General features: G+C 41.1%; 1 protein-coding gene across 3 annotated transcripts in view; it reads left to right on the top strand.

The window, feature by feature from the left end:
* zdhhc21 (zinc finger DHHC-type palmitoyltransferase 21) overlaps window positions 1-26,566 on the top strand; it is a 47,457-nt gene that overhangs the window by 6,000 nt on the left and 14,891 nt on the right. For 2 of the 3 annotated variants that reach the window (XM_052019948.1, XM_052019949.1), the window contains exons 2-3: window positions 4,260-4,471; window positions 6,399-6,497. In XM_052019948.1, the coding sequence (XP_051875908.1) occupies window positions 4,318-4,471; window positions 6,399-6,497 (253 nt within the window). In that variant the 5' untranslated portion in view covers window positions 4,260-4,317. The remainder of the gene's footprint in view (window positions 1-4,259; window positions 4,472-6,398; window positions 6,498-26,566) is intronic. The other variant, XM_052019950.1, reaches the window with a different exon arrangement.

Below are 26,566 nucleotides of genomic sequence, written 5' to 3'. Positions count from 1 at the left end.
GAACTAATTAAGCTCATGATGCCTAATTACATTAATCCCTTCTGCCTTCACAAGGTCTATATCCCACCATTCTCTGCACATTCATGTGCCTACCTAAGAGGCTCGTAAATGCCCCTATCATATCTGCCTTCACTATCACCCCTGGCAGCACATTCTAGGTATCCACCATTGTTTATATTTTTTAAAAAACTTATCTTGCATATCTCCTTTGAACTTGCCCGCCTCATCTTAAATTCATGCCCTCTAGTATTAGACATTTTGACATGGGGGGGGGGGGGAAGAAGATACCATCTCTGCTCTATCTATGCCTCTCATAACTTTTATCAACTTTTTTTCTAGTCTCCTTTCAGCCTCTGCTGCTGCATTGAAAACAGCCCTAGTTTGTCCAACCTCTCAACTTGCCAGCTGTAGTTGTTGCCTAATACTGGTTGTGGACGGAAATAACTGCAGTTCATCCGCCTCGTTCTCCAGCCACCTGCACAGAAATGCCAACTTCTCAGTCCAGTCTATTTGCTACCAGAATTCTCTTTTTCTATTCGAACATAAATAATGCAAACTCCCAGATAAAATAGCAGAATATCTGATGGATTTTAACCCACTGTACCCAATCCAGGATGTGTGGGGGGCAGAGGTTTGGATTGGGGATCCAGAGTTAAATGCACCACACCCTATCCATTCTCCGAGCTATTTAATCGCAGCGGGCAGTGTCTTCCAGATTCCCTGCCATTCTTATAGGAGTAAGTGGGGCAGAATCACTGCCAACTATAACAGACTGCCAGAGGGTACCACCCTTTCCATTTCCTTAGTGAGGATGGGCCAGTTTCCCTAGCAGTGCCAGATTGCTGAAGATGATGACATGCTCAAATCTAATCCTGCACCCACTTATCCCTTGTCTATCTACTGGCTTCAGGTGGTTTCAGTATCCATCTCTTTAGTTACCCTCACTACTCTCTACTATTCAGTTTCTCCTCACCCCCACTTTCACCATGCCTGTGTCCTTTTTACTTTAAGATAACCAAAAACTTCCACTCTGCAACGTCCTGGCTGCTGAACCACATGCCGTTGAAATAGATCTGGCACTTGTCCTCAGCACCTCTCTGCCTGCTATAGATAGTAGTTCAGAGGCAGGATCTAAATGACTGGCTTGTAGCCTGCCCATTGACGAAGGATGGATTGGATACCAGCTCCCCAGTGAATGAGTTGATGTTCAAGTTCTCCCTTGGCAAACTTGGCTGAGGCTGTTGTTGGGGCAAGATTCAAGATTTGCTTTATTGTCATTTCTCTGAGTATTTACATACACAAAAAAACAATACTGTTTCTCACCAGCTCATATCAGTGCAACAAAAAGAACAGTGATAAATATCTAAAATAGTCTATAAAAACATCTCTAAAACAAAACTTAAAAACATAGCAACACCACATATTAATATCTGTTAAAGTGCGTTTATGTATTAATAAGTGCTTATTCAGTTCGAGATGAAGTTCAACGTATCAGGTAACTAACTATCAAACTGTTTCTGTATTGATGTGAGTACGTACGTGTGTGTGGAGGGAGAGCTTGTCAGTGGAAGGGGACACCACAGATGGAGAGTAAAGGATGTGTTGTCAGGTTGCCTGAAATCTCTTGTGAAATGTTGTCTCCAGCTTCAGCCTTGCATAAAGTTTTGCTCAACTTGTGGAGTCCATTTGCACACTCAGAGTTGCTGCCTCACAGCTCCAGTGACCCAGGTTCAATCCTAACCTCCAGTGCTGTCTGTGTTAAGATTGCACATTCTCCCTGTTACTGAGTGGGTTTCCTCCGGTTATCTCCCACATCCCAAAGTCATGCTGGTTGGTAGGTTAAATAGCCATTGTAAATTGCCCCTAGTGTGTAGGTAATGGGAGAATCTAGGGAGAGTTGATGGGAATGGGGGAAGAATAAAAATGGGATTAATGTTGGATAAACAGAAGGGTGTTTGGTGATCGATGGGCTGAATGGCCTACTTCCATGCTCTACGACTTTATCCTTTATAGCACAGAAGTGATGGTCAGCGCTATATCAATGTAAAGGGCCAATTTTCGTTATTGGAGAAGTCAGTAACAAGAGGATATAGATATAAAATGTACTGATAAATTGGAGAAGAATGAGTAAAGAATTAAGATTTCACTCAAGGTTGGTAGGACTTGATAAATCACTCTTTACAAATGAGTGGAGGCAGAAACACTACAAACATTTATAATGTACTTGGGTGAGCTCTTGGATTGGCATAACCTACAACTCAACCAAAGATGAGTGGGAGGTTGAATCAGCTTAAATACTTCCTTTTTGATAAGAAGGAATGTGACGACTGGAGTCTTCTGTGCAGTTAACATTTTGAGGTTCTGCAAGCATCAAGTGGGTCGAGTCCATCAGTCCTGAACCACGAGGAAACCCATGTCTGTAAACCTACATCCTTATTGTCTGTTTTCTACTCGAAAAAGGTGAACTTCTGTCTATGAATAAAGAGCCTCCATGAAGTTCTTTGTGCATTGGTGGGCTACAAACATGGATACATTGCAAATATTCACTGGCAGACTTGAGTTGAAGTTGAGGGCCATCAAGGAAGATGGATACAGATATGGGTCTATAAACTAACTCTGGCTACTGCAGAATCCTAACCATCATCCCTTCCTGGACTATTGCTCCTGAAATACTTGTGGAGGCTATGCTCTCAGGGCCGGGGCTCTTTTCCTTTTCTTCCTTTTGTCTCCTCTGCCTTATTTTCAGGCTCTTTGTGTTCGTGCTGGAGGCTCAGATACATCATGATCAAAGCTTCTATTAAAAGAACCCGAAGGTGCACCCTGCTCTTCAGATTTTCAAAGGACATGGCAAAATGTTCTATGGTGCAGTGTTCCCAAGCAAGCTCATCCCCTCAGTGTCCCGCAAACCCAAAAGTCTTGGGTATCCCTTGGGTTGTACAGATGGGTTGGGGTAGGGAGGGGTGCCATCATGCTGTCTGACCAGGTTTCCTTTATGTGACTAACAATGCATTGATTACAATGAAATGGCTCAATTAGACAACATAAAATATCAATGTTACGTGAGATTGTAGTTACCAGCTATCTGAGATAATGCTGGAAACGCTCAGCAAGTCAGGCAGCATCTGTGGGAACGGAAACACAGCTGGGTCTCCATCAGAACAAGAGAAACCAGAGCTCTTACGAAGAGACCTGAACCTGAAACATTAACGGTTTCTCTTTGCACGGATGCTGCATGACCTTCTGTTTCCAGCATTTCCTGATTTTTTTAATTTCAGGTTTCTATCATCTGTAACCTTTTAATTTTGATCTTCGTTATTGGCTACCTGCTTGGTTCTGCTTGTTTGCCAATGAATGTTGTTCAGTCTGAGAATGATTGAGAGATGGGCTACAATTGTGTGATCCTGAATTGCAATCTGAGCGAATTAACATGGGTAGCACTGGAAACAGTGACGCTGATCTGTTTTCTAAGACAATTATTATTGTTCATTGATGCAAACTGATTTTGAGCCAGCATTCTGATAAAAGGGGGTGACTGAAACAATTACTACAGCATCTGGAAAATGGACAGGGGAATGGGGTGAGACTCGTAAAACAATGGACACAATCTGATGCAGAATATTCAGCAGAATAACTTGTTCCTATGCAAAAAATTTTGTATTATCTTTATAAAGTAAGCATGATTTAAATATTAATCAATAACAAAACGTGAGAAGTTGCATCTTCAAGAGGTGGTGTCTCAAGAAGGCAGCATCTATCATTAAGGACCCTCACCATCCAGGACATGCCCTCTTCTCCTTACTACCATCAGGGAGGAGGTACAAGAGCCTGAAGACCCAAACTCAATGATTCAGGAACAGCTTCTTCCCCTCCGCCATCAGATTTCTGAACAATCCATGAACACTACATCACTATTCCTTGAACTATTTATTTATTTTTGTAATTTATAGATTATTGTCTTTACACTGTACTGGTGCCACACAAAAGCATATTTCACACATCAGTGATAATAAATCTGATTCTGAATGCTTCTGATATTTTTATGCAATGTTCTGAAATATGGCTAATTATTAACATGAAGAATGTAGCTGTGTGCAGGCGATCATTTGTTTTTGTTTCTCTAAGGTCTGTTTGACCTTTACAATAGTGCAGGTATGGAAAAATATTTAATGATGAATGATGTGATTCATTGCAAATAAAGTAGGGTATGTTCATGTAGAGTTAGCAAATATTTTTTGATTTTTCTTTATTTATGTTATCAGGAACAAGATGTAGAACATATGAAATTCCACTGACAGCCACTAAAGGAACGTTTTTGTGATGGGGCTTCGAGTTCATTTTGTCTATGACCCCCAGGGTTGGTGTTGCATCAGTATAATCACCTTCATTTGGCTGTACAATACATACTACATCCCCAAACTTGTGCTCTTCCCTCACTATGAAGAAGAACATATTCCAGCTGCTGTCATAGTGGGTAAGTAGCAATGGTTTCTTTCACTGTGGCTTAATTGAGCATTAATGCTATTGCACTCAGGATGACAATAAATACTATACACAGGGAAATGACAGTGTGACTTCCTTTCATTCAGGTGGGCCCTGTGTTGGGGATTATTTATCCTGAGTATCCATATTAGAAGTTTGTGAGGTCAAACGTAAGGGGCAAGTATACAATTAATGACAGGACCCTTACTAGCATTAATGTACAGAGGGATCTTGGGGTTGAAGTCCACAGCTCCCTGAAAGTGACCAGGCAAGTAGATGTGGTGGTAAAGATGGTATATGGCATGCTTCCCTTCATTGGTCGGGGCACTGAGTATAAGAGTCAGGAAGTCATGTTGCAGCTATATGAAGCTTTGATTAGGCCACACTTTGAGTACTGTGTGCAATTCTGGTCACCCCCTTACAGGAAGGATGTGGAGGGTTTAAAAAGGGTACAGAAGAGGTTTATCAGGATGCTGCCCGGATTAGAGGGTCTGAGCTTTAAGGAGAGGTTGGACAAACTTGGCCTCTGTCACTCTAGAGAAATCAATCCAAGGGGAGATCTGATAACTTTATGAACTTCTATGAGAGGCATGTCTAGGGCAGACAGTCAGAATCTTTTTCTCGGGCTTGAAATTTCAAATACTAGATGATGTACATTTAAGGTGTGTGTTTTTTGAGGAGGAGGGGTTTAAAGATGTGCGGGGCATATTTTTTCCACGGAGTGGTAGGTGCCTGAAATGGGCTGCCAGAGGTAGTTGTGGAGGAAAACCAAAGGCAAAGTTGAGTTTGTCATATGCACACATACATGTATGCACAGGTGCAATGAAAAACTTACTTGAGGCAGCGTCACGGGCACATAGCATCATATAAGCAGCATTCACATGAAAAACAAATTAACCATAAGTTATACATAATTTTACAAGATAGAACACAATTGGAACAAATAAAGACAAAGTCCATTTTAGTGCAATGTGATCATAATGTTGCTATACTAAGGTAGTGATTAGGGTTTTGCCAGTTGGTTCAAGAACTGAATGGTTGAAGGGAAGTAGCTGTTCTTGAACCTGGTGGCGTGGGACTTCAGGCTTGTCCCTCCTGCCCGATAGTAGCAGTGAGAAGATGGCATGGTTTTTAGATACACGCATGAATATGGAGGGATATGGATCATATGCAGGCAGAAGAGATTTAGTTTAATTCGGCATCGCATTTGGTGCAAATATGGTAGGCTGAGGGACCTGTTCCTGTGCTGTAATGTTCTATTGTCCAGGCACAGTTTATGGGGAAATAGACTGTTAGTAGATGACTTGCAAGTGTGAACTTTTGTGTGTGTGGGGGGGGGGGGGGCTATGGATCTGCTTGGTAGTGTAGGGGTTCTGCAAACTTTATAACACTAATGTATTTTACCCAGAATATTGGATTTGAGTGTTTTGTTTTTGTTACTTGGTGAATCATTTCTCAAAAAAGACAGAATAATTACAAGTGATGAATTAAAACGATAACAATGAAGTCTAACTTGGTAATTATTTGATTTCTGGATAATTGCCAGCTCTGATACAGTTGATCTGTATGTTTCTGTTTGTATATCCTGTTTCCAGATGAAAATGCAAAACAGCATATGGGAGAGAATTAATGATCTTGGTGAATCTGGTTCTGTAACTGACCTGAGAGAATGTTGGCAAATTGACAAACTCGAGCACAATTTAAAAAAAAGTTCAGAAAAAAACCTAGCAATGAATAATAACTGGCACTGGAGTGGATTTGGATCTCCATTTAGAAAGAAGTGGGTGATTATCAGTGGGAAGTGTTGCATATCATATAAACATGCAATCAGCTCAAAGCTAGAATACTCTATTAATGTTTAAAAAATGATAACGACATTTTAATTAAAATCTTCAAAATGGATGTCTCCTTTTTTTCAGTTTATTACTTGGTGTCACTATTCTGTGTAACTTCTTTGGTGAGAGCCTCCATTGCTGACCCAGGGAGATTGCCACAAGACCCGGAAATTCCATATTCAGGTAGGGTTCTTGATGTAGGCTGTGGCGACATGGATGAGTTGGGCCGAAGGGCCTGTCTCTCTGCTGTATAACTCTATCTCTGCCATACATTAAACACATGCTATTAGGAAGGGTGCTGAAGGATTTTGACCCAGCGACAGTGAAGGAACAGCAATGTACTTCCAAGTCGGGATGGTGTGTAGCTTGGAGGACAACTTCCTGGTGGTGGTGTTCCCCTGACTTTGCTGCCTTTGTCCTTCTAGCTGGTAGAGCTTGTGGGTTTGGAAGGTTCTGTTTTAGGAGTCTTGATGAGTTGCTGTAGTGCATCCTGTAGATGGTACAAACTATTGCTCCTGTGTGTCAGTGGTGGAGTAACTGGTTGTGGATGGGGTTCCTCTCAAGGAGGCTATAGGTTTCTGTATGGTGTCAAGCTGCTCGAGTGTTGAAACTGCACTCATCCAGGCAAGTGGAGAGTGTTCTACCATACTCCTGACAATCTTGTAGATGGTGCACAGGCTTTGGGGAGTTAGGTGAGTTGTTTGTCATAGGAGTTCTAGCCTCTGACCTGCCGTTGTAGCCACGTTGTGTACGTGGCTACTCCAGTTCATTTTCTGGTCAATGGTAACCCCCAGAATATTGATAGGGGGGGATTTAGTGATGGCAATGCCATTGAATGGCAGGGGATGATAGCTGGGTTTTCTCTTTGTGGATATCGTCATTGTCTTGCACTCGTGTGGAGCAAATTAAATTGAGCAAATTGGCACTGATGGAACAAAATGATAAATGTGACGTAAGGTGGTGCCGCTGCCTCTCATTTCCAGTGATGCAGGTTCAATGCTGACCTCCAGTGCTGTCTGTATGAAGTTTGCATCATGTGGGCTTCTTGTGGGTGCTCCAGTTTCCTCCCATGCCACGAAGGTTGATGGTTACATTTGCTGCAGTATATGACCCGTAGTGTGTACGGGTGGTAGCAGAATCAAAGGGGAGATGATGGGTAAGTGAAAGAGGAGAATGGGTTTGGTCTGTGAGCTGACGTACACTTGGGCCAAATGGCCACATCCGGTGTGGTTATAGAAACAAAAATCTGAAGATTGGGCAAGAATTTCTTTTATTCTTTATCCCTTTTTTTATGCAATTTCCATTTCAATTCCCAATCACTTAAATATGCCGCTCTTATCTTCTGAAGTAAAGGAACTCTTGGTGGGATCTTCTTGCAGATCCAAGCCACTCAGTGTGCTGGAAAACGATGTGCACCTAGAAATTTTTCAACTCCTATCTTCATAACTCGCGTTATGAAGTGTCCTATGAGTTATGAAGTTAATGTAACCAAGGTATGCCACTATTTTAATAGTTATGATAAAAGCCACATACTAACTTATTTTGCATTAAATCATAATATAAACATGGGCTAGGATTTTCTATGCTGAATTCATGGTAAAATTCCCACAGCGGCATTCAGGGGAATGTTTCCTTGGAATAAGTTTGTCGTCTGTCGATTGGTGGGGTAGGTGATGGTTGAAGCAGCGAACGTTAACATTTTCTGAGATTTGGTAGCAAGTTGATGTGATCCAGTCGATGGCAGGCTGAGTGGATTGCTTCATTCCCCCTTTGAGATGCAAGTTCAGGGTAGAAGTGGCACATAGGCTGCACCTTGTATAAAGTTTGGAGAGTCTGTGATGCCCCATTTAAATAGGCTTGCTCTCGATGTTTAGAACAAATTTGGTTGAACATAGTCTGGTATTTACATTGCAGGTGGATACATGGAAGTATGGTAGCTGGACTTCAACCAAAATTTTGTTGGATGCTGACGCTGTAGATCAGATCTTGTGCCAGCACCTTCCAAGTATACAGTAGTGTTTGATGAAGATTTGAGCATGTGTGACTAAAAAGAGTTACTTGACTTAAGCTTGTAGTTAGTGTGTTCAATATTTTGAAGTTCAGGATCGATTGTGATCTTCTCCCATTGTTGAATTGTAGTCCCATCTCGGCATCAGGGAGTGATAATTCTGGTAGTCATTGTGAAGGTGCTTTGGAGCACCAATTAGTATGTGAAAGTGGTGGCATCAAGTATGGGATTGTAGATGGAATAATGTGATTCAAAAGTAATTTCACCATAGATGTGAGTAGAACATGGGGCTTGAGGCCATGTTGTGCTAGCAAGGCCCAAGTTGTTCTAGCTATAAACTTTTCTGAGCAGTTTGCCCAAATTGAATTTTATTTTGGAAATATTTACTTGTATTTTGTTTGGAATATTGGAAGGTAGAGGCTGGATTTTGGAGTCCTTGTGGATTTTTATTTTTGTAGAATGAAGGGAGGAGGAAATGAGGTGGGGATGGTGAAGGCATTTTACCTTGAGGCTTGTGCTCAACACCCAGACCACAATATGCCTGCAGCCAGCATGGTGCTAAGATACTCTTGGATGGGGGATTTCCTATATTAAATTCCATTAGAGGGTCCCTGACCGCACATTCGATCCAAGATTCCAACATTGGTTCTAATTATTCTGTACATTGGTTGCCAGCTTAAGTGTCCCTGGTGTTACAGCTCAATTTTTGTGGTGTTTGTGGTCACATCTGTGGTCCTGGTGTCAGGAGAAACAAGAAGGTCTAAAAACAACTGTAAATTGCCCCTAGTGTGTAAGTGAGTTGTAGGATCTGGGGGAAGTTGATGGGAACGGGGGAGAATAAAAGGCCTGTTTCCATGTCGTGAGACTCTGATGTTATGACTATAGAGTCCTTTTGAATGCAAGTGGACAGCTGTCTCTACACTGACAAGTGGTGAAGCCTCAATCTGAGGCTCATCAGCTGTCTAAGGTACTTATTATAAATTTTTAAGTAAACAAATTCTGTAGCTAGGTTTTGTGTGCCGGTCACCTGGTTCAGGAGCATTGTAAAATGATTTGGATAATCGCAAGCCTGTGCCAGTTGCTTAACAACTGCTTTCTGCACTGTGCTTATGAAGTTAAGAAATCGGGGGTCAAGAACTTGGTACAAGGAAAAGAGCTGGTAACTGGAGTGAGAGGAGGTATTTTCTGTTTCTCGTGAGGACTGGTGCTCAGATATGTTCAAGGCTGTGGTCGTGTGTGTGGTTGATGCAGGAGTCAGCAGTTTGAAATTTGGAGCATTACAAGTGGGTGGTTAATCAAGGAAGCAAGCTTGGTGTGAGAAATGGCTGGAAGCAGATAAATACAATCTTAAACTGTACCTTGACCAAATCGTATATGTGCTGGCCAGATAGTAAAACAGCTTCAGATGAGTTCAGCTGCAACAGGCAGTTTGTCTGTTCCTTGTTAGATTCTGACTGGCTCTCAAGGAATAGCAGCATGGTGCCTATCTGTGGAAAAACAAATCTGAGCTCATTGCACATGTGGAGAAGCTATGAATGAAACTTCTGTATTTCACACTGGTATTTGCCTCCTGCTCTTCAGGCGGGCTGGTTATTGTGGGGAGGGTTAGAATGAAATGGTGCCAAGTTAGTGCTGGAACACTGAGCACAGGGGAGAGCTCCGTGTAGGCATGCCTGGCTCAGCATGCAGGCTATTAGAAGCTTGGGTTCCAGCTGCAGTGTGCCAAGCTTGAGTGCTGAGCTTCCCTGTAGGTGGCAGTACAAGGGTAGCCACTGGCTGCCTGTCGGAAAATCTGCCCCTTTGTGCAGCTCTGTCCTTGCTTCAGGGCATCTGCTTCTGAAAATTTCATCCATGCCTCTGTTATCTCACCTACTTGTTACTCCGATGTTCTGTTAGCTGGTACAGCATCTTTCAACTTCGTAAACCTGAGCTCTTACAAAACTCCACTGTTTGCATAGAAACCCGTGCTACGTCTGGTTTGCTTACTGCACTTGTGCTTGACGATTGGTATTGGCTTCCTCGACCAGCAAGGCCACACTTCAGCTTCCCATGTGTTCTGACCCCTCCAAGACTTTGCTTCCCACCTCCTGGAGTTTCAGTCCTATAACCCTCCAAGAATTCTGAGTTCTTGTACGACCCAGTAGGGAGCAGAACATAAAACGTAGCACAGTGATGCAGCTGGTAAAGCCGCTGCCTTGTAGTGCCAGAGACTCTGGTTCAGTGCTGATCTTGGGTGCCATCTATGTGGAGTTTGCATGTTTTCCCTGTAACTGTGTGGGTTTCCTCTGGGTGCTCGGGTATCCTCCCACATCTCAAAGACGTGCAGGCTGGTAGAGTGACTGGTTACTGCAGATAGGTGGTAGAATCTGTAGGGAATTGATGTGAATGTGGGGAGAATAAAATGGAATTGGTGTAACTGAGTGGTTGATGCAGACTTGGTGGGCCAAAGGGTCTGTTTCTGTACTGTATGACCCTGGATGGTCTGTCTAATCCAATGACCTGCTGGATAAATTGTTCAAATGACTCCTGGGGGTGTTGTGAGACTCCATAGTTTAGTGGTCTGTTTTATGGTCTCTGTTATGGTCAGTGGATAATTATAGTGTGGACATCTGCCACTTTTTGTTCTTTCTCACCATTCCTGAGATGTAGTTGAGTTGATTGATGCTGCCTTACTATTGTCCCTGCTGGGAGAACCTAACTCCACATAGCTGGGTAGTATGGTGGTGCATCCAGTTGAGCTGCTGCCTCTCAGCTCCAGTGACCAGGTTCAATCCTGACCTCTGGTGCTGTCTTTGGAGTTTGCAAATCAAATGAAAGGGGAGGATTTCTGTTTCAGAACTTGTATTTGCAATCTTCACCTTTTCTGATGTGGTGTTTTTCATTTATTGATGTGACTGATGGCTGTTGGTAATAAGAATTAAATGTGGAAAGAATTGTATAGCATCACAAGATGTAGAATACATCCGTCATATCTCTGAAGACTTAACACTGACATATTTAGTAACAGAGGATCCTTTTTAAATATTTTTTTAATTCCAGAAGTATTTTAAATATTAAAGAACTGAACCATCATGTGAATATTATCTCTCATTTCTCTGACCATTCTTTTGGAATTATGAGAAATTATACTTATTAGAAATCTGACAGTAACCTGGTGGTCTAAATGATGAGCTCTCTGGGACAAAGAACTTAGAGAAGGGAAGGAGAATCAATATGAGGACTTTGCAAATAATTGGGAGCAAAAATTGATCAAGTGAGAATGCATTCTTTTCTGGACTATTTAGTGTGAAATGTTTCCACTTTTTTTTATTATCAATTAAATTAGCAAATACAAGTAATTCAAACAAAATACAGACAACTCCTGTGTTAGAGCAAATCTTCCACTGAGGTGCTGACCAGTAGATCCCAGCAGTGAGCATGGCCTTTCTGGTTACTTTCTGACAATTTTCTTGAGAGATGGTTAAGCCATAACCCTGTACGCACTGGCTATCAAAGTTGACTGTGACATTCGCAAATATTCATGAACACTCAAAAGCTATGAAACTATACTATTAAAATTTAAGATTAAAATCTAACACTGGAAAACAATAGAAAATTATGAACTAAAATTCTATGAAATCAATTCAATGAAATTTGAAAATAAAAGCAAATTACTTTGTATTTGTGCTTTTGTCCATAAATTTTTTGTAATAGTTCAGTGGGCAAATTTCTTACCCTGGGTGCTAGGAGATCAAAGTGCAGTCCTCTGCAGGAGTCCATTGGCAGATTGCAATTAACCTGAAATCAGTGATTGGAAGTTGAGGGCTGCCATCCTCACATGGAGGTCCTGAGCTTCCACCCTAATACACAATCAGAAATTGGTGGTCCTTGGCAAAATGCCAGCTTTCAAGTGGAAAAGCTAGTCAAAGATTGATTAATAGAAGGAATAATGATTTAATTTTTATTTGGGAAAGTCAACTAGAAATGCAGAACATGAATTTTCAAGAATATAAGAAATATGAAGTATTCTGTAGTTACAAAAATAACAATGTTTAAAGTAATAATAGGACATTTGTGCACTGAAAAAATGAAGATAATAATGGTAAAATGGGCAGTTTCATTACCTCAGTATTTGCCTGAGAGGCTAATTGCAGGAAAACAACATAAGACAATTAAATTAGAAAGGAAGGAAATAAGTATTAAATCAAACAAATGTAGAAGGATGGGTCCCAAAGGCATGCACTTGGGAACATAAGTAGGCCAGAGAAGAGATGCTTTATTAGGTATGAATAGATATTTGGAGGAATGGGAATATTGCCAAAAAGAGGGACAGAAAGCTAATGCTGATTTTTGCATCAAGAAGGGAGAGAACAAATTTGATGAATGATTGAGCTTCAATATTAGTAGTGGGAAAGAGATTAGAATCTTCAACCAAAGACGTAACAGGAAAATCATTCAGCCTTGGTAAAGAAGGTTACATTGAATGGAGATGCAAAGAATCTGTGGAACAGATTTTCACATCTTTAACAACCTCCTAAGGGTGAAGAAAGTACAATGATTTATATCATGAGGAATAGATTTTAATAATGGATATGCTGAGCCTACCTGCCTAGAAATTTTAATGCAACTTTTTGGGCATTCTGCAAGGCAGCTGTGAGCATCAGTAACTATTTTGGCCATAGTCCCTTGCTAAAAATGTTCCCTGCTCCCATACGCAGGCAAAACAAGTTTGACTCCAGAGTCAAAGGGATGTCTCCCTGGAATTTTGAAGCTAGTTGGGATGGAGGGGTGCATCAGACCTAGCATTTGTAGAGAGAGGAGTCATACAGTGCTGAAACAAGCCCTTTGGCCCACCATGTCCATGCTGGCTCTCAGTACCTATCTGTACTCATCCCATTTTCCTGCACTTGGCCCATAGCCTTCCATGCCTTGGTTTCAAGTGCTCATCTAACAACTTAAATGTTGAGCGTACCTGTCTTCACTTCCCTCTTGAGCAGTGTGTTCCAAATTCCAGTCACCTTCTGGATGAAAAAAATCATCCTGTAAATCTGCTACCCCTTGTATTAAACCATGCCTTATGGTCGTGAACACCTCTGCTAAGGGGACAGCTTTCTCACTCTCTACTCGATCTAGCTTCTTGTAATTTTGCATTCCACTATTGAGTCTCCCATCTGACTTCTCTGTTCCAAAGAAAACACATCCAGCCTCTCCTTTTTATCTGCTCCAATTCAGACAACTCCCTGATGAATCTTTGCTATACCATCTCCAGTGCAATCACATCCTCCCTACATAGCATGGTAACCAGAACTGTGCACACTACTCCAGGTGTGGCCTATCCAATGATTTGTATAATTGTACCATAATCTCCCTACCCTTATTCTGTGACTGGCTAATGAAGGCAATTATCCATATGCCTTCATAATCACCACCTCTACCTGTGCTGCTGCCTTCAGAGTTCCTTGGACATGGACACCAAGGTCCCTCTGTTCCTCAGTACTTCCTAGAGTCCTACTTTTCATTGTGTATGTGCTGGCGTTGTTAGTCCCCCCCATAGTGCAGCACCTCTCATTTTTCAGGATTAAATTCCATCAGCCATTTGTCTGCCCATCTCGACCACTGATCAAAATCATTCTGTAGCCCATGCTACCCCTCCTCATCATCAACAATATATGTGTGCTTACTAATCATGTTGACATCCAGAGTTTCAATGTATATAACAAACAGTGAAGGTCCTAACAACAATCCCTGCAGTACCCTTCTGGTAACAGGTTTCTGTTTGCTGAAACAATGCTCCACTCAGCTCTGCCTCCTATCACCAAACCAATTTTGGATTGAAAATGCCTAGCTCTCATGGGCTCTTGCCTTTTGCATCAGTTTCCCATGTAGGGCCTTGCCAAAGATCTTGCATGAAATCCAGATAGACCACATCAACTGCACTATACACTCATCAACACACTTAGTCACCTCTTCAAAAAGCTGATCAGGACATTGTACCCTGCAGTGCTCCAAAAGGAACATGCATGGGAATAGTGCCATCTTCTGCAGCCCTGACATGCAAGTCACATCAGAGGCACAGATGTGACTCAAGGTAAGTAGTTCCCAATTGAATTGCTGGAGTTTGGTGAAAAGAACCAGAAATGCTCATTATTGCTTTCACTCTTGGGGAGGGGTGGTGGTGGGGAAGATCCATTTATTATTCATATAATGCAGTAAAAAAGAACAACATTAGTCTACAGGTGCAAAACAGCACATTTCAAAGAATTACTGGGTAGAATTCAAAAGTATTTATAAGCACAATGCCAGAAATGAAGTACAGCTATCAGGAGTAGACATCGGTACTTTCCTGTAGACACAAGTGTGAGGGTGTTCTGAGGGAACTCCGGGGGAAAATTAGTGAGTTATTTCATAGGGTCAGTGTTATGTAGAAGTTTCTATTTGTGAGGATATAAAACTAGAGACCATATCTACTACCATGATCATGCCTCAATGCATGAAATAGTTCAGGGAAAACTTGTTTGGTAGGAGCAGTGTGTATATATGGAAGCACAGAGTAGTTAAGGTGAATAACTTTGATGTATTTGTGTTGTAGCTGGGTAAAAGAAAGGAATTTATAGATATGTCGATAAAGTCAAATTTAATTAGCAAAGAGACTCATAAAATCCAACATGCTTTATTGGGTTGAAAGATTGGTTGCTAACTATAAAATTCTATGAAGTTTAAAATAACTAAATGTTTGTTAGCATTATTCAGAGCAATGCAGTTAGTAGGAGTCTGGTTATGTGTGATGGAGATGTCTGGAGAAGGCCATGAAGGATGACCTGAGGCTGTGCCGAAGGATGTCTGGTCCTATTCTCCGAGAATGGCAGTGATCTGAGTTTGTGGGCTGGCCTGCAGCAGCAAGGGCACTGAGGTGCTCTTCATCAGTCCTAGTAAACTGTTGGAGGATGCAATGCTGGAATATCTTAACACCCTCCAAGACCCTTGGAGCCATGGCGCCAATAGTCTGACTTTCCATTGCAGCATTTGCACCAGATTTTTATTTTGCACCTTGTAATTCAGGACCCTTGAAAGCAATTTTAGCTACCTTATCTGACATTAGAATATAAGCTTCAGAACTTTATCAACATTGCAGTTATGCACTTGTTCACTGAGGTATTGAAGGAATCTCTAAAACTTACATGTATAGTCGGCACCTTGTTCTGAGTAAAAATCCAAGAATTCTATACAGGCACCCTCGTTTTGCAGGGTTTGTTTCCATAAAACCATCCATATCGCAATTTTCCTTGACGCGAAGCCACATCTCTACAGAAACGAGACTGCAGATGCTGGAATCGGGAGCAACACACAAAGCACTGGAGGAACTCAGCGGGTCAAACGGAACGAACCTGCTGAGTTCCTCCAGCACTTTGTGTGTTGCTCTACATCATCTGCACATGCATAAACAAGTGAGAGTTGAAAACAAAATTTGTGCAAATTCTGTGAGCAAACTTTTATCCTGCTTCTCAGATTATTTTGTAGTGACATGTGAATTCTATATGGGTGAATTTCCATTACCCAAACTGCTGTAATGCAGGGGTTACCTTCATTGTTACCGAAGTGACTTTGTAGTAAAAGTTGTGCTCAGAGGAGAAAGATGATTTAAATTTCTTTCTTCCCTGTGTTGCAATGGAAGGGGAAGTTTTATTTGTCAGTGAAACCCAAGCTGTGTGAAGTTTGGTTGGAATGAGTGAAATAGAACTGTGAATGCTTGGATTTCCTAACATTGTTAATGATTCTGAATCAAAATGTGTTTGTTTTTTTTCCTTTGTTTTGTTGAATCCTAGTTGAGAGATTACTTTAAGGTTTGTCATTCTCACTTTGCCTATGTTTTTAAATTTCTTCTTTGGTTGGGATATCAAAAGCAAGAGGGCATACTTTTAAGGTGAGAGGTAGGTGATTTAAAGAGTTAAGTTTTTCAGTGTGGTTGATATCTGGAACTCTCTGCCAGAGGAGGTAGAATTGGATACAATTACTACACTTACAGTAAGAGGCATTTAGACACGTATAAATAGGCAAGCATAGAAATATATGGTTCTAATGTGGGCAAATGGGGTTAGTGTAGATAGATAAAAAGGTCAGCATGGACTGAAGGGCCTGTTTCTGTGCTGTACGACTCTGACCCTAAGAAGAAATGGTTAATCTGTGGATATTGCACCCCATGGCAGAAGCTTGCTAACTGAGGATTTGTGGTTGTATACCGTATTGCAGCTGTCTTTAGCTCTTTAGAAGAAATGTATCCTTCCATTTCTCAAACAAAATGTTGGGAGTGGAATTGGAAAATATACTCCAATTGCTTCTTTGGTTGCTCAGCAACACTGCACATAACTTAAAATTAAAATTGTTTTCAGGAAATGGCTGAGTTATATTTGGACGATGAGCCATCTGTATTTAACTGGCAGAATGATGTAATCAGTATATTTTCACGATGCTCCAAAACTTGAACTTCATGGGGGGGGGGGGGGGGGGGGGAGAAAAGCTGATTAGAGATAGTTATTATGGACCTAATCCTAGCATCATTTGATCATATTGGTTACAAGGAAAAGTTAGTGGCTACTGTTGATTGGCTTATTTCATCTGGCTGGCAATAAATGTCTGCTGCTGTCCCCAGGGTAAGTTTGTATTGCATTTAGTCAATACTTGGTCGTCGTATAAATTGCGTTCTGAAATCCCATGTCTTTTTATGTTACTTGTATTTCCTTATGACATAAAGGGAGACTACTTGTTCCATCAGATCTATGCTAGCTCATGAAGCAATCCCATTAATCCTTATTTGCCTGTGCTCTAATCTCTTGCGTACAAAACAATTCCCCCACTATTTCTGCTGCTTCCCACCTACACTTGGGGTAATTTACAGCAGTCATTTAACCTACCGTCCAGATGTCTTTAGGATGTGGGTGGAAACTGTAGCGTCAGGTTGAAACCCATGCAGTCTCACTGAGAATGTGCAGACTCCCCACATAGTACCTAAGGTCGAAATTGAGAGCTGAGCTGTGAAGCAGCAGCACTACCCTCTGCGCCGCTGTGCTTCCATTATGCTTAAGAAATAAGAATTTTTGCAACATGAACGCTGTCATTGAGCAGCTTCAGTCACTTTTTCATCTGAGAGTGAAGAGATCAGATGTTGCACAGATGCAACACTGACTGGGCTGTGAAGATGTGGGGAAGTGCTGCATTGAAAAAGACTTAATAGTGTATGGCATCTTTTGGAATCTTGGGATCAATGAACTTTGCCTGAAAAGAGGGATCTATTGCTGGAAGTATTATGCTGTTGGTATTCTGTGCAGTTTTCTATATCAATTGGTTCATATTGAATTACTCTCTTGGAGTTATTGTGCTCCTGGTTGAAGATTAAAGGTCTGATTTCATGTGCTAACAAGACCCATGACACACTTCATAATCCTATGGAAGAGCAGATGTCCTGAGCACTTCTTTGTCAGTGATGCCTGCAAGAGAAGGGCTTGGATATGGATGTCAAGCCAAAGATTTATTTTTCCTGAGGGATATATAAACCTCTCGCCCTTTTTATGAAGGTTTTTTTGTAATCCATTTTCTTTTACTGACATGTGTTAGGGTATTTTACATTGTTGATTGTCATGAGAGCACATCAGGAAAAGTTCTAATCATTCAAAGTGATCATCTGAAACCCAAGATGAAATGGCCTGCCTCCAAGTCACTTCAAATACTTTGGTTATATTTCTTTAAAGTTACGTAAATGCCCTTCTCGTGAATGTTGTACATTCCATAGTCATTGTAGGTTAATAACAGTGGCACCACTGACCACAGCAAAAATATAATTATAAAAAATAATTTGGTATAAATTATTGATTAACTATGCAATCAGTTTTATTGTGCATATTTCCACTGCTATGAGTGAAGCTTCTTCATACGATTTACATTTTCTGGATTGTTTTTCTCAAATTATTTGGATTAGGTTCTTCTGCCTTCATTTTTAAAGCTACTTCAGGGAGTAGTACAGAGTTTTGGGAACCAGTATATCCAGGTTTTAATTCGCACATCAGTTTGTGTATATGATTCACTTTTCATTGCCATCTGTTTCTTCCCTCTCACCTTTTGAGCCATTTTTATCTCAGTCCCAACACTGAGTAAATAGGAACATTTTTGATTCTGTATAATTCTCCCATGCTACCGCTTTGTCACTTGGAGAAATCACTCTTAGAACATAGAACAGTACACCACAGGAACAGGTCCTTTGGTCCATGATGTCTGTGTCAAACATAATGCCGAATTAAACTAAGTCTCTCCTGCCTGCAAGTGATCCATATCTCATCATTTCCTGCATATTCATGTCTATCCAAAAACCTCAAGTGCCACTATCATATCTGCTTCCACCACTACCCCTAGCAGCCCATACTAGGCACCACCTACTACCAGTATATTTAAAACAAAAGCAAACTTGCTTTGCACATCTCCTTTAAACTTTCCCACTCTCGGTCTTGGAGGGAGAGTCTCAAAGAGGCATTAGATCCTGCATTTGCAAAGCTCCTTATGTCTGCTTCCAGAATGGGCAAAGTTTGCAGGTTGTTGTCCTGTCCAAAATGAGGGAAAGGAAGGCAAAACTCTATTCAAATGGTTGACTTGGATGTTCACACAGTGTGGCCTGTACTGTATGTTACCAATTATGGACCTGTAGATAACGGATGTAAAGAGAAAAGACAAAGGCGATATAACTTGTCTGCTGGCCTGGAGGATATTTCCTGCTTTAATTTTTGAATACAGTATTTTGATTTTCAAATTAGCTGTAATGTAGATGAGGCCACAGATGCCCATTAGCTTTTGTAATATTGTATAACTGATTTGCAGTATTGGGGTGTACATGTGACTAAAAGATATTATCTTGTGTTGTCTTAATTACAAGCCATCCTTGCGTTCTTTCTGGATTAAATGACTGTGTGCACTATGATAATAGACAAATTTGCAAGTTTATTGTTGGGGCAAAAGATAATGCCTGCAATGTTGTGTTTAAGTATTTGCTTGGGGCTTTTTTTTGCCATTGTTTATCAGTTGCCAAATTTTGAATGTTAAATTTCCAGTTGTAATGTTAGAAAATGAACTTGGCACTGCAAAAATTCTGATCAGATTTGGTGTTAAGATATCAGATGTGCTGCTATTCAGCACTGCTAAGATTTGACCCTCTTTGGTACGAATGGTTCTCTGTGTTGCCTCTCATGTGTTCTTGTGGTTGGTGCCTACTTGGGGTCTTTGTACAATGTGGATGAGATTTATCAGAATAGTCCCCGGGACGTAGGACATCATAGAAACCTAGGGTAGCTGGAATAACTCTTTACAACAGAAACTATTGAAGGTAGATTTATTAGAGGCATTCAAAATCGTGAAATGGGGTAAATAAGGAGAAACTGTTTATACCACTAGGAAGTTTTAGTAGATGGGGAACATAAAGTTAATTGGCAAAATAGCCAGAGCTATACAAGGAGATTTTTTTTGCTTTGTTTGGATGATGCAGAATTAACTATTTGAAAGGTTAATGCAAATCCCACAGCTGTTGTTTTATTTTTGAAAAGGGAGTTAGATGTATCATTGAAGGAGAAATTTGCAGAGCTGCCCTTTGTGATTAGTCCAGTGAAGTTTCTGATCTATGATATTGATGGTGGCAGACTTGATGATAGAACCATTGCTTGAAGAGATGAAATGGTCAGATTCTCTTTTGCTGCCAATGGTCATTATTTGGTAGGAATGTTCTTCTCTCCTATTTGCCCATGCTGGAATTTTTCTCATATCTTGCAACACAAAGACATGGACTGCTTGTTCACTAAACACTGCCATCATCAGCAAGCTTCCAAATGTTTTTAAGCATAATGGATTGAAGCAGCAGTTGAAGGATGGCTCAGGTCAGTTTTGAGGAATTCTTACAGTGAGGTCCTATGGTAAAATGCTTGGCCTGCTGCAACCTCAACCATTTGGAGCTACTTTGATACCAGACGATGGAGAATCTGCCCTTCATTCCCTCTTGCCTTCAATTTTACCAGCATGTTTTTCTTGGTCAAGTACTGCCTTGACAACAAAAGTAGCAGATCTTGCCATACCTCTGGAATTTACCTCCTCCCTCTGTATTTGGGCTGAGGCTCTAGTTAGGATCTAATGGAACATTAACTTTATTGGTAAGAGCTGCTTGATAACATAAAACAGAACAGGAGCAGGCCCTTTGTCCCATGATGTTGTGCTGAACTAATAAAATGAGTCATTAAATGCCAAAGTAAAGTAATCCCTTCTGCCTGTACAATGTCCATATCCCTTCATTCTGTGCACATTCAAGAGTCTCTTTAAAGACCTCTATCATATTTGTCTCCACCACCACCCCTGGCAGTGTGTTCCAGGCACTCATCACTGTGTTTAAAGAAAAAACTGACATCAACATTGTCAATCAAGTGATGGTCAATGGCAGTGAGCTCTTCCAATGCTTTACTGATCTTTGAGAGGAGATGATAATTATGTGGGCAAGTCATCCCTGGGCAATTCTCCACTTTGTCAGTTTAGATGCTGGTGTTGCGGTGAAATAACTTGGCTAGAGCTGTGGCTTGGTCTTCTGCACCAGAGCTGTGGTATGGTTAGTGTTCACGGATAATGTTGTTTTCAAAAGACTCGGGCATTCCATGAGACTAACTAAAGAAGGGCTGCTCTGAAGTGAGGTCCTTTGGGGGGGGGTGGGGGGGTGGAAATGCCAAGAAGGTGCTTCAGGATGGAAGATTGTTGGAAATGGGTCAATCTTGACTTTAGTGCTCCTGGGCTTCTCCATCCTTGAGGATGAGTCTGTTCCTAGAACTTCCTCCTGCTAGTGACTATTTACCTAGCAGTATTTGGAGGATTTTTTCACACAAGGTTATTTGGCCCATCAAGTCCATGCTGGCCCTTTGATACATAGGAGGGCTCCAATATAAGAAGAAAACCGGTGGAAAATGGAGCAGGTGAGTATTGAGTTCATCCCCAACAAGCTCAATTAGAAAGCATTGTATTTACTACATTAGTAAAATCTGTTCTTATCCAGTATCAGATTATTCTTCAAAGAGCAAACACTTCATTTTGTTTGCATATTTTGTTGATTTTTATCTTGGCTTTCTACAATGTGCATGTGCTTTTATTTTTCGATCTTTTTCTGGGAAGATGCCAACAGACGCATTATACTGCCTGCATGGAAACTGCCAATTAATTGTTCATTGACGTGATTGTTCTTGGGCAGGATGCAAAACTATTACATTGAAACGCCAGTGTGGAAAAGGAATAAGAACATGCTTCCATTTTACTTGCTGCGCCAACTTTATCTGTGCACACATCGAATTTCAAATTTATGAAATATTGATTGTTTAATCTGCATCATGAAAACGAGTCCTGAATGAGTTTTTGATTTGCTGAATATCCATCTTTTAGGGGGGAAAAATAATCTGTAGCATTGGTGTTTTGCAGCTAACACCCACTTTTTCCACATTTGGATTTCGCTCTTAATCTTTATGCAACAGTAGATATAGATATCTTTATTAGTCACATGTACATCGAAACACAGTGAAATGCATCTGTTACATAGGGTGTTCCGGGGCAGCCCGCAAATGTCGCCACTGTTCCGGCGCCAACTTAGCATGCCCACAACTTCCTAACCTGTACGTCTTTGGAATGTGGGAGGAAACCAGAGCACCCAGAAGAAACCCACACAGTCATGGGGAGAATGTACAAACTCCATACAGACAGCAGCTGGAATTAAACCCAGGTCTTTGGCGCTGTAATAGCATTATGCTAACCGCTACACTACTGTGCCTGAGTCTCTTTGCTATTGTTTTCACTTGGTCACTAAGTTTAATGCATCCCACTTAAATCTGTATTGGTTTGTATACAGCACATGGGCCCTTGTGGATCTGAAATGGTTTGTGCAACCTCTGAATTTTCCTTTACTTCCAGCTTGTATATTATTTCTGTGGCAGTATATGTATTCATGTATCTTGTACAATTAGTGCTTTTTGATACTCAGGGAGGTGCTATTATTTGTGGAGGGAAATGGATGGTTGACATTTTAGGTCCAGACCCTTCATCTGGACCAAGTCTGTTGGATGAAGGGTCTCTGTCTAGAGGAAGGGTGTCGACTCGAAACGTCAATTGTCCATCCCCCCCCCCCCCCCACAGACGCTACCTGACCCACTGAGTTCCACCAACAGCATGTTTTTCGTTCCAGATTCCAGCATCTGCAGTCACTTGTGTGTCCATGTGCTAATATTTACAGTGCCCTCTCTACAAATGAGCTCAAACACCATAAATCTGTAAGAACACGTGGATTTTAGAGTGAATATTGTAAAAATGCTGGAAATTAGAGCTTGAGTTACAAAATTAGATACTTCCTAGATGCATATAACTATATTGGTAACTAAGTATAGGGAGGAGCATGCTTTCAAATTTTCTGTCTAGATTCCTTAGTCTTAGAGAGACACAAGTGATGAAAGAACTTGCAATGAGAGCTTTATTGTCCAATTTGTCACCCCATACAGTAATTCAGAAAGTTGTTTGAATTCCATTTTATATTACCTACCACTTGTACTGTGAAGTTGAGAGGGCAGCATTATTGCTAGTGTCATACTCCAGCTGAGTTACCATCTGCTTTCTCCTTCTAGAAGCGTTTAATAGTGACATTCGAGCAAGGTGATCTGGGCATTATTTTGTGTGCTTAATTATCAGCACCAGGAAATGAGTGATTAATTATTAATTTTTTTATACTGTTATGGGGGTTGACCAATATTTTCACTATAATTGCAGATGCGTTAAAAATATAAGGGTTTGACAAGTTAACTTTGAAGTTTGGTAAATCTATTTCATTCTTATGTTCTGTATACCAATTATTATTGTACAGAGCTCTAGGTAGCAGACTTTAATATTTTTTCCAATACTAAATAAGTGGTTAATGACGTAGCACTCTTAATTCTGTAGATTGGAAAAAGTTGTTAAAGTTCTGATTAAAAGATCTTCAATCTGAAATGTTAGCTCTGTTTCTTTCCCACAAATGCAGCCTGACCTGAGTAATTCCAGCATTTTCTGTTGTTATTTTGTATTTCCAGATCCTGCAGTGTTTTTCTTTTTCACTTGGCGAATTATCCTGGGCTTTTTCCATTCCCTTTCAGCAGAGGCAAGGTTTTGCTCAGCAGCTCCCTCTGATGGTACAACTACCCAATGACATGCTGCACTGGAAAACCAGAAGGCTCGGTGAATAGTCCCAGAAATGTGGTGATGGGAACGGTTCTGATTACCCAACCATTCATTTTTTAAATTGACACCAAGTGCTGGTATATATCAATTGATTTCATTGGCAGGGAACATAATGTCATGAGAAGCTAGCACTGCGTAAAGGCAGCCTGTACCTCTTGAAAGCAGAATTGCATTGTGACTGAAAGAAGTGGCAGGAATTATTTGTGAATTGAATTGAACCTCCGCTCTAATGTTTTGACAAATGGCTGAATCTTATAAGAGCCTGCTACAAAGTTTTGAGTCTTGGTGTGTAAACTGGTTAAGTGGGATGGACACCTGTTCTGTCCACACTGGGGAACAGTGACCCTCGTACACTCTCAGAAGGCACTGAGCAGCAGTGCACGTCAATGCCAAGAGTTTAGTCCCATGTACCCAATTATAAAGCAGGCTGATTAATTGATTTGAGTTACCAAGAGGTAAGAGTTCATTGTCATATCTAAGCAGCTGCACCATCAGAGTTCAGATTAGTTTACGTTAATGTAGGGGGCAGGCACGGTAGTGTAGCAGTTAGCGTAATGCTATTACAGTGCCAGTGACCCAGATTCAATTCCGGCTGCTGTCTGTAAGGAGTTTGTATGTTCTCCATGTGTCTACGTGGGTTTCCTCCAGGTGCTCTGGTTTCCTCCCACATTCCAAAGATGTACAGGTTAGGAAGTTGTGGGTATGCTATTTTGGTGCTGGAAGTGTGGCGACACTTGTGTTGCCCTTAGAACATTCTACACAAAAGATGCACTTCACTGTGTTTCGATGTACATATGACTAATAAAAAAAAAACATTTTATCTATCTTATCGTCACGTACACTGGGGTGCAATGAAATTCCTTGCTCACATGAAGCTCGCAGAGTAAATAGCATACGTGATGATAATAAATACAACAGTAAAAGAGCAAAAATGACAGAATAGTGCAAAGTACAGTGTTACAAAGTGTAGTGGTGCAGAAGAAATACTGAAGTGACGGGAGTGGAAGAGGTAGAATTAAGGGTTTGAGAACGTGGCAGCACCACCAGGAAGGGGATGTGAAAGAGGTGATTTGTTCAGGAGTCTGATAGCAGTGGGGGAGAAAGCTTATCTTGAGTCTGGTCATCTGGGCTTTCAGCTGCTGTATCTTGTCCCAGAAAGTAGAAGGGAGAAAAGGCAATGTCAAGAGTCACAGGCATCCTTGACGATACTGTTCGCCTTCCTGAAGCAATGCACTGTGAAGATGGACTGGATGGAAGGAAGTGATGGACTGCTTCACCAGCACCTAGGTTTACTGCAGCCTTAACACCCCTCTCCCAACAATAGCCAGCAGTCACAAGCCTTGCCTCAATTTGCAGCTCCCTCACACTGCCACCTCTTCAGCCTTGATGGCCACATCCTCCAAGCATATGCTGAGATGCCCACTAAGCTTCCCTGGAGGCAAAGTTGATGCCTAACAGCAAGCTGGAGGAATGAATCAATCAGAGGAAGGAATGTGTGCCTGTTTGTTTGAAACCCATGGAGGAGAGACGGCCAGTGTTCATGTGAAGGGGCATTGCTGCAGTCAGTGCCAACACACACCTGAAAGATGGATGAAGATTTCTATAGCTCTGGTCCTCCCCTGAATCTCCACCACTTTTGGTTCAATCTTTTCTGCCTCGAGCTACAGATTGTGTAAACGTGCTCTATTGCTAGAGCGATGCAATACAGAAACGGGTCCTTCAGCCCACCAAGTCTACACTGACCATCCAGCACCCATTTACATGCTAATCTTGCTCCAATCCATGTTGCTTTCTCCTCACTTCACAAAATAGTCCTTGTACTTTTTTTTACTTTACATGCCCAAGTACTGGATTCTTGCCAGTCAAAGGAAGAAGGTAGTGATTATGAGAAGGCAATGATTTCACATTCAGCCAACTCAATGATTGATGCTTTGTGTATATTGGAGGAAACCAAGAAAGGGTCTGTACTGTGGGAGACGCCCAACACAAATGCATAGGCGCTGAGATGGGAAGGAAGACTCCAGGTGTCTTGCATTGGAGGGCAGGGTTACATCTACACTGCTGTAGAGAACTCACGTGAAGACGTTGACACAGGTTGTAGGGGAAGGCAGATTGACATATCTCTCTTTACAATATTTTTATTAAATCCATGAAAAAAATACAGAGTACATGCATCAAAAAAAGTAAAAATACTACTGAATACATTGTATTAAGTCATACTTAGGATTACAATACTCTAAATCAATAATCACATATAAGGAAAGAAAAAATTGAAATATTTTATTACAAAAAAAAATCTACCCCCACTACCAAAACCTGAAACTGTTAGATAAAAGAAACAGCAAGGAAAATCCTTAAATGTAAGTGTCAGCCAATATCTGCATTTTAGTCCCCGAATCAGAGATTTTGAAAATAATTCAAAAAGGGTCCCCACAGGGTTTGAAAGTCTAGGTTAGATTCAAAAACCGAACAGCGAATCTTCTCTAGATTCAAGTATGACATAACATCCCGTAACCATCGAACATGCGTAGGTGGAGCAGCTTCCTTCCATTTAAGCAATACAGCTCTCCTGGCTATAAGAGAAATAAAAGCCAGAATATGTAAATCAGAAGCCTTCAAAGTTGTATCTTTTTTCTCCAACAATCCCAAATAGTGCAGTCAAAGGAATGTTTAAAATTTATTTTAAAAAGTACAGAAAAAGTATGAAAGACCTCTGTCCTGATTGACATATCTAACTAAATATTTAATGCATTGGGAAGCCTGTGGACAATGTTAAGTAATGAGAAGTGCCACTCAACTTGATATGGCTCTTTGCCCAAAGTTTAGAGCTCATCCTTGCCAATGTGTTGATCACCTCCACCAGCACATCTCTGGGACCTATATCTGACCAATAGGGTTCTTCTCAACAGAGCTCTGACTGCTGCATTGGAATTTCTGAGTGGCAGTGTTAGAAGAGGAAAGAACCTTCCTGTCAATCTCGCCAGTGTTCTTGAGTGATCCCTTACTCAAA

The sequence above is a fragment of the Pristis pectinata genome, chromosome 7 (genome assembly GCF_009764475.1).
Source record: "Pristis pectinata isolate sPriPec2 chromosome 7, sPriPec2.1.pri, whole genome shotgun sequence".
In the NCBI taxonomy this organism is placed as follows: domain Eukaryota; kingdom Metazoa; phylum Chordata; class Chondrichthyes; order Rhinopristiformes; family Pristidae; genus Pristis; species Pristis pectinata.
The sequence above is the reverse complement of the archived record's forward strand: the minus strand, read 5'-3'. Positions and strand labels throughout refer to the sequence as shown.